Below are 12,755 nucleotides of genomic sequence, written 5' to 3'. Positions count from 1 at the left end.
CACAAATAAGCACTTAATATTTTACTTACTTGTCATATAGTAACTCATTTCTAATAAGACTATTAAAGCTGTTACCAAATTCCAGCAGGTCATGAAAATACCGCTCAGCACCTCTCTGCCCTTTGTCAGGTTGGGGATAGGCAGAGCGGACGACCGAGCGTTGTCGGTGGATTTAGCTGTGTGTCTTTTGGGTCCTCCCTCACCTCCGCACACCCTGCACCAAGACTAGCCACCAACCACTCTGGAGCCTCGCCCCACCGCTGGCCCTCCGAAGGCCCCTGCCGAAGCCGCATCTGGGCAGTGGGAGCCTCTCCGTTTAGCGTCGTCGCTTAGGGAACATCGACTTTGGTCGCACCACAGAGGCTAGGAAATTGGAGGGTATACCTGTGTGGAGGGGCTGGGGATGGGTGGGAACAATTAGGACGTTCTCCTAGAGTCCTTCCTCCGGCTAAAAAAATATGTAAATTTCCTACTGCCCTTTTGGATTCCTTTTGGCGGTAAAGCTTTGAATCGATTCGTGCCTCTCGGATCGCCCCAACTTGCCTTTAGTCTGCGGGAAACGCGTGGGAGAGCCTCCCATCTCCATCGCTCTTACTTCATTACATTATTTAATAGGCTATCTCTACAGAGCCAAACGTAACCTTCAATGCTTGCTTGCCCTCTCACTCGTTCTCTCGGCTCCCCCTTCCCCCACCCAAAGAAACTTTTAGAACAGCAGGAAACGCTAAAAAAAAAAAAAAAAATTTTTTTGATTGCGATAGCTGTGGATTTTTTCCAACAATTTCCCCGCAGCTGTTATCAAAACATGCAAATGAGATTTTCCAACAGAATCTGAACCAAATCTGGAGGAGTTAATGCGGAAGCCAAATAATCAGCCCGTTTGAAGTGACTGTGGGTTTCAGTTTGTCTTTGCTCCCTGTGATACTATTGCAGGGGAATGATAATTAGACCTTTACTTACAAAATCCAAAGGGGCTCTCTGCTCTCGCCTCCCTCCCTCTTCTCTCCCCCTCCCTCTCTCGGCTCTCTTGCTCCCTCCCTCTCCCTTTCTCTCTGGCTCCGAAGTTGGCAAAGGGGGTTTTCTTAATCAGACTGTTTTTTTGGTCCGAGGGAAAGGAGGAAGAAGGAGATTGTGATGGAGAAAAGGGGTCTGTAAAACGTCAGGCACTGCACAAAGGCTTTGCCACGTAATTACAGGCTCCTATTAAGTCGAGATCTGCCCTCCCAGGGGTCTCCAATTTTCTTGTATTCCCTACAAAGCCTCTTTTGCATGCCAGTTTGTGCCTTTTGAAGTGCCAGAGAGCTTCTTGATCCAACTGAGAAGGAAAAAGGAGCTCAGCAAGAAGAGGGGGAGAGAGAAGAAGGGAAAGGGGGAAACCCACCACCACCCTCTTTCGAACTCTTGAAGCCCTAATTTTTTTTTTTTTTTTTTTTTTACTCCTTACGAAAAGTAAAGTGAGAATCCTTCTCTCCAATACATCTGCAAGACATCACCCTCTCCTCCTGAAACCTTAGTCACTCCTGAGAATCCACAGGAGTGCAGAAGGGGGGAACACGTTTTCTTGAAGATGTTTTAAAGCTGGAACAAGCCTTCTTCTGTTGGTGCTTGAACTCTTGCCTGGGAATAACTTTTTTAACCTTTTTAAGAAAAACCCACTTTGATTCTTCTCTCCCACCCCTTCTCTCTTCTTCCGTTTGCCTAACTCCCCCGCCCTGCTGGCCTCCCCTCTCCTCTCTCCCCCTTATTATTATTTTTAGTGTGTGCGTGTGGACGCCTTTGGAGAGCTGGAACGGATTTTTTTCTCCTGACTTGAACACAGGGTGACTTCTTAATTCTATTTTTTTGGTGTGGATTATCTCTTTGGACCGCGCCGGACTTGGCCTCAGGAAAACAGCCGAGGCTGCTGGTGCAGAACGCTCTCCTCTTCGGAAGGGGGTCCCCCGCCCTCTTTTCCACTTTTTTTTTTTTTTTTTTTTGGTCTTCCCCTCCTTTTCTCTCTCTCTCTCCTTCTCTCTCTCTCCACTCCCCCTCTCTCTTCCCCACTCGGTTCCTCTCCCCCCTCGCGCCCACAGCGTTTAGTGTTGATTCGAGCGGGAAGAGGGGGGTGGGTGGGATCGGAGGGGGAGACCATGACCTCCAGCTACGGGCACGTTCTGGAGCGGCAGCCGGCGCTGGGCGGCCGCTTGGACAGCCCCGGCAACCTCGACACCCTGCAGGCGAAAAAGAACTTCTCCGTCAGTCACCTGCTAGACCTGGAGGAGGCCGGAGACATGGTGGCGGCGCAGGCGGACGACAGCGTGGGCGAGGCGGGCCGGAGCCTGCTGGAGTCGCCGGGACTCACCAGCGGCAGCGACACCCCGCAGCAGGACAGTGAGTGAGGGGCGCAGGCCCGAGGAGGTGGGGGAGGTGTGCCGGGACCGAGGCCCGAGAGCCCGTCCGGGTCAGGGGGGAAAGTTGGGGGGCAAGGAATAGTGGTGACGGTTCCCGGAGGAAAGGCCGGCCGCAGGCGGGGGAGAAGACCGGGGCTCGGCCGAGGCGGACGCCGGAGGGAGGCTCGGAGGCTCCAGGCGCCGCTTCGCCGCCCTGTGGTCAGGGTCGTGGGCTCCGACCGCGGATGGTTTCGCTGAGGCCAACAGGACTCCCTCTCCGTCCCGGGCGAACGCGGCTGCCTTCTCGCCTCGCTCGCTGCGCGACAGATTGGGCTGGGAAACCGGCCCTGGAGGGGCGCAAATTCGGGAAGCCCGCCCTGTTTGGGAAGCAGCTGGTTAAAGATGCGGAGTCTGGTCGGGAGGTCGCGTGTGCCGGGTCTGGGGCACACAGGCGGCGGGCACCGGGCAAAGGGAGCGCGTCGGACGGCTTTGGTTGCGCACCCGGCCAGGGCCAAGAAGGCAGAGAGCTTGAGAGCGCTGGAGCCGCCCGAGCTGCTCTCTGGCCTCGGCTGATGCCTCCACCTGCAGTGGGTTCGAGAGACCTCCGCAGAGCCAAAGGCTTGGCTGACTTGGGAAGACTCATCCCAAGCAAAGGGAGTGTTCTTTAGGGGTGAAACCCGAGCTACAGCCCCGACTGATACCGCACCTTTGTAGGTGCGCAGGGGAAGCGCTTGCTCGAACGAACGCGGAATCCTGGTGTCAGATTAGGAAGAGCTCTCCTTCTGGCCCCTAGACTTCCAGGAAAGTCCAAGCACAGTCTCGATCTCGCCTCTCAGTACTACCCATGCTTTAAAAGATGACTTCAGTTGTGCCGATATATCCCCCAGCCTGTAACAGACCTGTCACCTGGCTCATTTCAGGTGACCTGGGACAGGATAAATACAGACATTCCCTCCTCTCCTGGAGGTTGTAAGTCTGAACTTGTCCGGAAGTTCCAAGACTGACAGCTTTCCATGTCATGCTTTGCTAACTGCTGTTTTGTCTTCAGCTTTGGAACTTGTGGAACTAGGGGCTCCACCGGGATTCTATTATTTCCAAATCACAGGGTCAATCTCAGACTCTCAGTAAATGGACATACAAAACAAACCGGACGCAGAAACAGCTGAAAACAGGGCCCGGGCAAAGTGGTGGGAGCTGGGAGGGTCAAGCTAACACCGGCCACGGGCAGAACCCTTTCTCCAGCAGGGTGCCTTTCCCTGCCCTGCTTCCTTGGTCCAGGCCTGGGGCGCCTCTCTGTGTTTTTAGCCAAAAGCGACCTGGGGCTGATGCACTCTACCTACTCACACACCAAGGGCGACGGGCGCTGGCTGAGGGGGTCAGGCCTGGCCTTTCCCTGGGGAGAGTTGGCCACCTCTGAGGAATGAAGACCGGCAGACCTCAAGACCTGGGTAAGAGCTCGCTCTGAGGCGTAGGTGTCCTGTTTAGGCCATCAGCGCAGGCGTGGCTACTCCTGTTGCACGCTCCGGCAGCTGGAGTTGAGCGTTTGCTAGGAGCCTTGAGCACTAACAAAACGCACTGCGAAATACTACGATCATTTTTAAACTTTTTACTAGGGAAATTTTAAAACATAAAAAGATAGGGAGACTAGTGTTCCGCGACCCATATTCCTAGCACTCAGCTCCATCAACTCTGCCCACCCAGCGGTTCTCATTTCCCAAGGCTGATGATGAATCGCAGCGTCGGTCACCCCTCGGAGAACTGGAGGCTGGACCCTCGGCAGAAAACAGTCCCAAAGAAACTGCTGGGTAGAAGACGAGGGCGGGGCCGGAGAGACCCCCAGAACAGGCTGAGGGGTGGGAAAAACAGGCTCAAGGTCCGAGGCCACAGCCTGCCCAGGGCCCAGGGCGGCCACAGTGGGCGCCGAGTGTTGCAGGACTGAAGAATCGCAGACAACCCCGGTCGTTTAGCTCTTAGTGGATGTAAGCAGAAGGGACCGCGGACCTTGTTTTGGCCACGTAGTGGGCAGGCAGAGAGGCTGGGCCGAGGAGGCCGGCCGTAGGAGAGCCCCGGAGGAGAGGCAGAGGTCGCGCGTGTGGCAGAGAGGCCACCCAGGGCTGGGGGATGGATCCAGGCCGCTGCGCAAGTGGCCCCCGCCGGCGCAGCAAGGACACAATCAGGGCTGCGAGAGGAGTTGGGGACTCTGCATCTCAATGGAAAGGGATGAGACTCTGGGAACCGGCCGAGTCCGCAACTCTAGCACATCTCACAGTTAAAGGGAGTAGTGAGACCCAGAGGGAGAGAGGACCCGGAAGCCAACTGAAGCTGGGGAGCCTCTGGCCACCCCTAGGGCCAGTCTGGAAGAGGATGGGCTGCCGAAGGATGGCCTTCAGACAGCTCCGGGAAGGAGATCGGTGTGACAGAGAGAAGTGACCGGCCTCTTTCTCTCACGCACCAGAAAGACTTTCTTCCCGGTGAAACAGCCATGGTCTAATCTGATTTGTTGTTAGGGATAAGAATAGGAAGGTCTGATAAGTCCCTTGCAATAAACAGCAAGCGACCTTAGTTCTGGGGCCACCACCAAGAGGTGAGGAGGAAGGAAGATTCCTGAGATACTAGAAAGTCAGGACCCGTGGGGCCGAGCTGTGCCTCTAGCCTGTCGTGGCTGGTGAGGCTCGCACTCAATTAGGCCAAGTGGGGAGTCTCAGTCTCGGGGCACAGGAGGGCTAGCACAGGCTCCTGCCTGCAATGGACAGAGGAGCTGAGCTAGGGCTTGGGGGGATCCCTGCAGCCCTCTTGGATTCCACTCCAGAAGGGTACACTATGGGGGAACTTTTAAAAGACTGTTTACTTCTCCATCTATTTAGGAACATTTTTTATCCTTGTTCTTCTGAAATTTCCTTTTTGATTGAAATTGGTAAGTCAGACTCCACCTACACCCTCAGTATTAGATCTTAATTTTGCAGAATTTTTGAATTATGGCCTGGGCCCAGTTTAGCAAAGAAGACTTAAGAGTCGTCCAAAGGGAGGACTTCCAGCTGCCCACCCCTCTCCATCCCCAGAAACTGTTTACCTCCTCGGTTGATATTCACTCCACTTTGTTTTTGTATGTTTTTTCCTTATAGGAGGATTTCTTTCCCCTTTTACTGATTCTTCCAGCCCAGTAAATTTATCAAACTTCTGGGTTCAAATACCTTAAGTTTTGAAAGAAAAGTTGTGTTTTGTTTTTTTTTTAAAAAACACTATTTGCACTCCAGAGGTTAATGGGGTAGTGTGGAGTGTGAATGGGGGGGGGCGGGGGAGGAGTGGAACTGAGGTAGTCAGGCAGAGGAAGGAGGAACAGGTCATAAAAAAGGCAGACTAGCTCAGAGAAGGACTGGGGATCCCGCTGTCATTTCTTAATCTGAACTTCTGCAAGCGCTTAAAAAAAAAAAAAAAGACTCCTGCCTTCCACGTTCCCGCCTTCTAAATTAGTGAAACCAGATTGTCCTAATAAGACCTTTTGTTGGAAACACATGTAGTCATAAAAAGGTAGACGGAAAGTCAATTAGACACGCGCGCACACACGCACACACGCACACACTCACAAGCCAGTGCTAAGTGTACACCGGGCGCAGCTGGGCCCCGGGCCCCGGCGGGACGCAAACGCAGAACAGCGGCGCGGGAAATCGATTAGTCACAAAGGCAGAGGTGTAAACGCGGCGGGAAGGACTCGCTCGCCCAAACCGCCCACCACACTCTGCGTAGCCCAGCTTCGACAAGTTTTCTTCGCCAGAGAGACGCCCAGTGGAGCGGGAACAGTCTTCAGGGCGCTCTCCAGTTGGGAATTCGCATCAGAATAATGTAAAAAACCAAACCATACCCCTTGCCATGGAGTCTATTTCGACTCATAGTGACCCTACAGGACAAAGAACTGCCCCATAGGGTTTCCAAGGCTGTAATCTTTATGGAATCAGATTGCCACAAATTTCTCCCAGAGCAGCTCGTGGGTTCGAATTGCTGCGACCTTTCTCTTAGAGAGCCCAGCTCTCTTTAACCACTGCGCCACCAGGGCTCCTTCCAGGATAATATTCTCCTAAAGTCCCAGCGTTTCTACCAGGGATGGCGCCAGAATTTTTTTCTGTGGCACCACCCTGGGACTCTTGGAGCCCGTGCTGACACCCCTGAATTTATACCCCAATTATTTCCACTTAAGAGGAGAGCCAAAATCGCAGGGCAGCCTGTAACTTTTTCTCTTTAGAAAGGGCGGTGAAATCCAGGACCTGGCGCTGTCACTGAGCCCCCAAGGTCCAACGTCAAGGCCAGAGAAGAGGCTGTGAATCTGCTTATTTTACATGCAGGGCCAGGAGGCTGGGTGGCCTCCAATATTTTGCAGAAATGGACAGTCCAGTGACTCCTGCTCGCTTTAGGGCCAAGGACAGCTTCGAGTTAGAGAAGTCAATGAGATAGGCCTGTAAAGTCGGAGGCTCCAGGCTGCCAAACCTCCCCGGGGCGCCAGATCCCTCAGTCCTAGGACATGGTGCGTCACTGGCCCCATCTCTCATTTCCCGGGTGAAACCCTCTCGCGTGCCTTAGGCGGTCAAACTCAAACTTGTCGTGGTGGAGTGGATTCCCACTCATAGTGACCCTATAGGACAGAGTAGAACTTCCCCATAGTTTCCGAGGAGCGGCTGGTGGATTGAACTCGAGGTCTTTTGGTTAACTCAGCCTCTGTGCCACCAGAGCTCTGGCTCTGGGACCTTTCCCTGGCTCGCTCAGATCAGAGCGCCTGGGCGTCAGGCGGCCAGCGGTGGTTCACAATGGTCCCAGTAGTTCTTTCGTCTTCTCGGGGGCTTCGTTTTAGATTTTACAACAGGAGTGTATAAATCAACCCTAAACCGAGATGTCACCCTCCCCCGCGCAAAAAAAAAAAAAAAAGCCCAGCAACTTCAGAAGCAGCGATGCCTTCTTACTCCACTTCGAGATTCGTTCGCATCCGGGCTTTGGCCAACTTTCCCCGCTAGCAGCCAACTCCGGGGCCTTTTCCCACTAAATGGCAGCTGTAGATTTTCACCTAGGAGGATTCATAGATGAATTTCATTTTTAAGAGGTGTGTTTTCTTTACGATTCCTCTCCTCCGCCCTGTTTACCCTCTCCCCCATCCTCCTTCCCCTCGCGCTCGAAGCACACCCAAAGCTCTTGGCGGAGGAGCCAGGCCCGCGGGTCTAGGGCTACTGTCAACGTCTGCGCGCCTCTCGGTGCCGGCGACTCCCCTGCGTCTCTGGCCCCTGACTTTCAGCCACCTGGGAATACATATTTACTTTTCACTCTTTGGAGGCCACGCTTTAAGAAATCGGGACAGTGTGTTTGTAGAGAAGAAAAACTTTGAGTTTTGTTTCTTCATTTTTGCAGGGGTTGGAAGAGTTAGGAAAGTCCTCCCCATCCCAAAATAAGAACAAGAGTAGGGTCTTAGCATTCTCCATGCCACTTGTAAACTTAATCAGCAGGACCCTGTTCTCCAAGAATCCCTCGCAGCTAGAGATTAGAGGTTCACAGGAAATATTTGGATAAGGGGCAACTCCCTGTGGCCATTTCGTGTCCAAACATTTACAAAACTACCTGTGAGCCAAGGCATTGCAACCCCGTAGGGCGCTCCCTGTCGCGTTGTTTTAGTTTGTTGCGGGGGCCCAGGACCACTTCTACCGCTCTGGTGTCCTTTAACTCCCTTCTCAACAATCAAGAAGATGCATCTGTTAGCATTGTTATGTATCCACACGTATTTGGATTCTTGTAAAATCAAAGAGCTTGGTGAGCAATCAGATTAAAAACCAACCACCTGGTAACAGTGATAATAACACCAACACATTGCTGCAACCCCCTTTTCTCTGAATTCTGTTTCTTATTAAATCAGTCAGTGTGGCGATTGGTGGCGGAGAACGCGGCGGAGGGGCAGCAGGTCGTGGGGGTTTCCGGGTCGGCGGACTCTCCTTCCACGGGTGGAAGTCTCCACTGTGGTCTGGATGTTTGTAGCGTGTTGGCGTCATTTGTCTATTTGAGTGCGGTGGCCTCCAGGAATTAATCGCACAAAGAATTATACACTATAGACTAAAAAAAAATACATTTTCACTTGCTCTGGAGCCGCTTTTCTTGGTGAAAAAAATACTAGCTGGCAAGCCTATTAAAGGAGCGATGCTCGTTTTAGAATTGGGGAGTGGGAGGCGCAAATGGTGGTTAGTGAAAGGAATTTTATAAAAGAAAAAAGAAAGCTTGTCAGAACAAATCAATCTCATAAGCAAGTGATTTCTCAGAAGAGTTTCAGGACAATCGGAATCTCAAGGATTCTGCTGTCTCCTCGGCTTTCAAATATAGGAATGGGAGCCTGAGCTCCGTCAGGAATACCTCCCTTCCTCTGGTGCCGCGTGTCCCAGCCCCTTCTCTGCACCCGGTCATGGAGGAACTTATCCCCAAGAACTCTGGGGCTTACATATATGTATTTAGCAGTATTGGTTCCCCACGCTCAGCTCTAAACGAGGAATACATTTGAAAAACGTGTATTAATTGCAGTCCTCAAGATAGCGTCCTGTGAAAGGGTAAGGCTGGGTCCTTTGCTTCCAAAACTGTCTGCTGTCTCTGGGTTATTTGCAAGCCATTGGTAATTTTCTCAACCGATGAGAGACTGTACTCGCTCTCACTGGGGCTGAAAGACAGGCTCTTTGAATCTCCACTTTTTGGGGGGGAGGAGGGCGCGGCAGAGTGAGGAGGAATTAATTCAGCGAAGAGTTTTAACTTTTGGATCTTCGCTGGGGCAAAGCTGCAAACGTCCCCACCCATCCCGCCCTTTTCCGCCAGGTTCTAAGGGCGCTGGGGCCCTGGGCTCTGCGGGTGAAACGTGCCCTCGAGCCCCAGCAGACGAGCGGTTCCACGCCTTCTCCTGCCCAAAGGGGGCGCTTTCCTCTCAGGCGGGGACAGGGACCCACCTTGCTCTCAGAAACCCTTGGACTCCGTCATGAGACGTAGTCTGAGATCCCCCTACTGAAGGTGGAAATGCCAAGAGCATGAAGACACTTGAGGGCCTGTGTGTATATATGCTACACATGTGCATCGCAGTTCAGGGAGAAGTGGAGATGGCTGATAGAGGGCTGCCCTCCACTTCTTCCTTGCCTCTTTGAAGTGAGGATGGCCAGGATCCCAGGGCGAGCATGAAGGGGCAGGAGGACTGTGGGACCAGACAGCCCTGGGGTCAGTGGGTGCTGGTGACAGTGCCCGGATTGCCTGAGGAAGGAGAGTCTGTCCCTGTAGAGATGGGTGTGACTCTTTGGAACTGTGTGTATTTAAAGAAAGAGGGGGCAGATTTGTGAGACAGAGACCCAGCTGTTATTAGTGAGATGCTACAAAACTGCCACAGAAATCCTCAGAGTGCATGGAGTCCTCAGCTGATGCAGAAAACTAGCCACTCTAGAGTTAGACCCTGGAATTAGGGTAACCCTCTTTCTCCCAAAGGAAGGACAACAGCTGCGCCAAGCCTGGTATGTGCCTGCTACTTGGGTGTCTAAAGCCCTTGCCAATCCCCCAAGCTGCTTCCTGGCCTCCTCTGATTCTCCCTTTATGGTCAGGGGTTTCCACAGACACACACAACAGAAGAGGATATATTCTTAGCCTCTGCCCCCCCATCCTTAAATCTTGGAATTTCCTACTTTACTCCTTACCACGCCCTGGCATTGGAGGTTAACAAGGCAAGGTGACACTGAGAGCAACAAACTGGCAGAACGAATGGTTTGTCTTTTTAGCATAAAACCAGTTGCCACAGAGTCGACTCTGACCCATGGTGACCCCATGTGTGTCAGAGCAGAACTGGGCTCCATAGGGTTTTCAATGGCTTGTTTTTCAGAAGTAGGCTTCCAGGCCTTTCTTTTGAGGCACCTCTAAAGGGACTTGAACCTCCACCTTTTGGTTAGCAGCCAAGCATGTTAACTGTTTGTACCTGTCAGGGACCCCCTTCTTAACTTAGGTGGTGGTTATACATGCCTTCCAAGAGAATCTGAGCTTGGGTGACCACTGGAAACAGAAGCATGAGGCCAGAACTGTAAGGGAAATTGCTTTCCCACAAACGTTTGTCTAAAAGTAAGAACATCCACCCCATTCACTTAATTTCTCATCATCAGTCATGTCATTATATTTTAAAGGACCTCACAGCGCTGGAAGGTGTTATAGTTATAAATAAGCATGAAAACAGATGGGTGTTTTCCCAGCATTCTAAATGTATATGGTAAAGCCAAACCTTTTCAAAGAGGATTCAGATATACAGCTTAAAGGCCGAGGGGCCCAACTCAATCAAAATTTGAGCCAGGATATGCTAAATTCAATCAGCTTGACTAGGGGCAAAGTATAAGGCCTAGCCAGTACTTGAGATACTTACAGAGAACCACATTTTCTCAGATTTCCATTGTACATATGCACATAAATTCAGTGCTGGTCTGCCAAAGGCTTTGTGGGATTGGCTAGAGCTGGTGAGACATGGGTGAATTAGTATTTCAGCCTCTTGTCCTGTCTACCATCCTTTTCTTCTTTGTACTTTCTCGGTCCCAGCTAGCTGTCCAAGATCTACACAGAGAAATCTGGGACCTGGAAGCCACAGAGACCCCTAAATGCTGTTTTCAGAATCCTCAGAAAAAAGAAAGGGCTGTTGAGCTCAATGACATCTAACGTCTCAGGTAGAGGTATCTTCATATATTTTTCCTTTCTGCTAATTCATTGCATAACGGCCCAGTTTGAGGCTTCTTGGAGATGGAGGTTTGGGGAAATGGTTACCATTCTGTTTCCTTTTCAGGAAGCTCGTAACTATATGAAGCTAAAGGTTCCAGTAGAAATAGGTATTAAATCTAAACTTTACACCTGGGGATTAACATATATCGTCATTAGACTGGGAAGTGGCGTTAAATAATGATGTCCATTGTGTCCTTTTCCATTTTCCAGCAGCCCTGCTTTCCTGAATACTGGGCTGGACTGCAGCAGTCAGACCACTGGGAAAGCTGCTGAACTGCTGCTGAGCTCAGTAAATGCTTATTAAGTGGCAGGGTGAAAGGTCCATCTGTAGTCGATCCCCCTTTCAATCCAGCCTAGGAACTAGGCCCCTCCCTTCCCCTGCACACTTTATACCCTGTGCCTGGGAGATGGCATCCAGGATCTCATCTGGGTGTAGCATTTCGGTAGCTGTCTACGTACTAATGCCTCCCTTATAGTTTCAAGGCCCCCCTTAGAGTTGTAGATCCGTATATGCAACTACCTATTTGACATTTCCATTTGAGCTTCAACATCAAAAGAGACAAAACATGGAAACAATGAGCTCCCCTCTCCCAGTCCGATCCTTTCATTTGTTAAGTGCTATCCAGTCGATTGATTTTCCCCATAGTGACCCCATGTGACAGAGGAGAGCTGCCTTAGAGGGTTTTCTAGGTGGTAATATTTATGGGAGCAGATCACCAGGACTTCTGCTGAGCCTCTGGCTGGGTTTGAATCGCAAGCCTTTCTGTTAGCAGCCCAGTGCTTAACCATTGTGCCATGGGGCTCCTTGATTCTCTGTTTTCCTGCATAACAACATCTAACTGCAAAACCCAGAGATTTCAGACTCATCCTGACTTCTTCCTTTATGCCACTGTCCCATCCATCTTCAAGTCCCAACAAATTTACTTTCTAAAATCACTTGAACCTGTCCACTTCTTAAATCTCCACGATATGTCATGTGCACTGCTGTAACAGCCAGTTGGGTCTCTCTGCATCTCTGCTTGTCCCCCTCTGTGTGCAGGTGACGGGAACAGTGCCTACTCTAATAGATCCTCAAAGATTACTTGTTGAATGAATGAATGATGAATGCTAGTATATTCTTCTACAAACAATTCTTTTTTTAAAAAAGTTCTTTTTCTTTAGAACTCACAATTGCTTATTTTTTTTCTACATCCAGACCAAATTACTTATCCTGTTTTTCTTTTTCTTTTTTTTTAATCACAATTATTGTCTGCATTCCCACCCCTGCTCCAACAACACACAGGGTTCAGATCCCAGCTGCTTCCCTCCTGCTCCCCAGGACGCTAGTTAGGTTAGTATATTCCCCAGGTGCTCTGTTCTCAGTTCTTCTTCTCTAACTTGTATCTGAAATGTCCTTGCTTCATGCCTCTTTTTGGAAACCTACCCTGGATAGTTTACAAGATTCTGTTCCTATCATACCACCTTCCCCTACTGCTTCACTCCAGACCAAACAAACCTCTTTTTTCAATGCTTACTCTAGAAATAAGCAATGCCTCCACAAAGTACTGCTTAATTATTTCCTAAGTATTTTATGCTTGTTAACTCACTTTCAATTTTTTCTTAAGATTAAACCAAAAACCAAAACTCACTGCTGTCGAGCCGATTCTG

The 12,755-nt window shown here is 50.7% G+C and overlaps 1 protein-coding gene across 11 annotated transcripts in view; it reads left to right on the top strand.

The window, feature by feature from the left end:
- The first annotated feature begins 1,049 nt into the window (after positions 1 to 1,049).
- PRRX1 (paired related homeobox 1) overlaps positions 1,050 to 12,755 on the top strand; it is an 88,019-nt gene continuing 76,313 nt past the window's right edge. For 3 of the 11 annotated variants that reach the window (XM_064282939.1, XM_064282937.1, XM_064282938.1), the window contains exon 1: positions 1,057 to 2,370. In XM_064282939.1, coding sequence (XP_064139009.1) covers positions 2,130 to 2,370 — 241 coding nt within the window. In that variant the 5' untranslated portion in view covers positions 1,057 to 2,129. Of the gene's footprint in view, positions 2,371 to 12,755 lie in introns of all 11 variants that reach the window. The other 8 variants (XM_064282941.1, XM_064282934.1, XM_064282936.1 and 5 more) reach the window with 8 other exon arrangements.

This window comes from Loxodonta africana, chromosome 3 (genome assembly GCF_030014295.1).
Source record: "Loxodonta africana isolate mLoxAfr1 chromosome 3, mLoxAfr1.hap2, whole genome shotgun sequence".
Taxonomy (NCBI): domain Eukaryota; kingdom Metazoa; phylum Chordata; class Mammalia; order Proboscidea; family Elephantidae; genus Loxodonta; species Loxodonta africana.
Note: the sequence above shows the minus strand (reverse complement) of the source record. Positions and strands in the feature narration are given on the sequence as shown.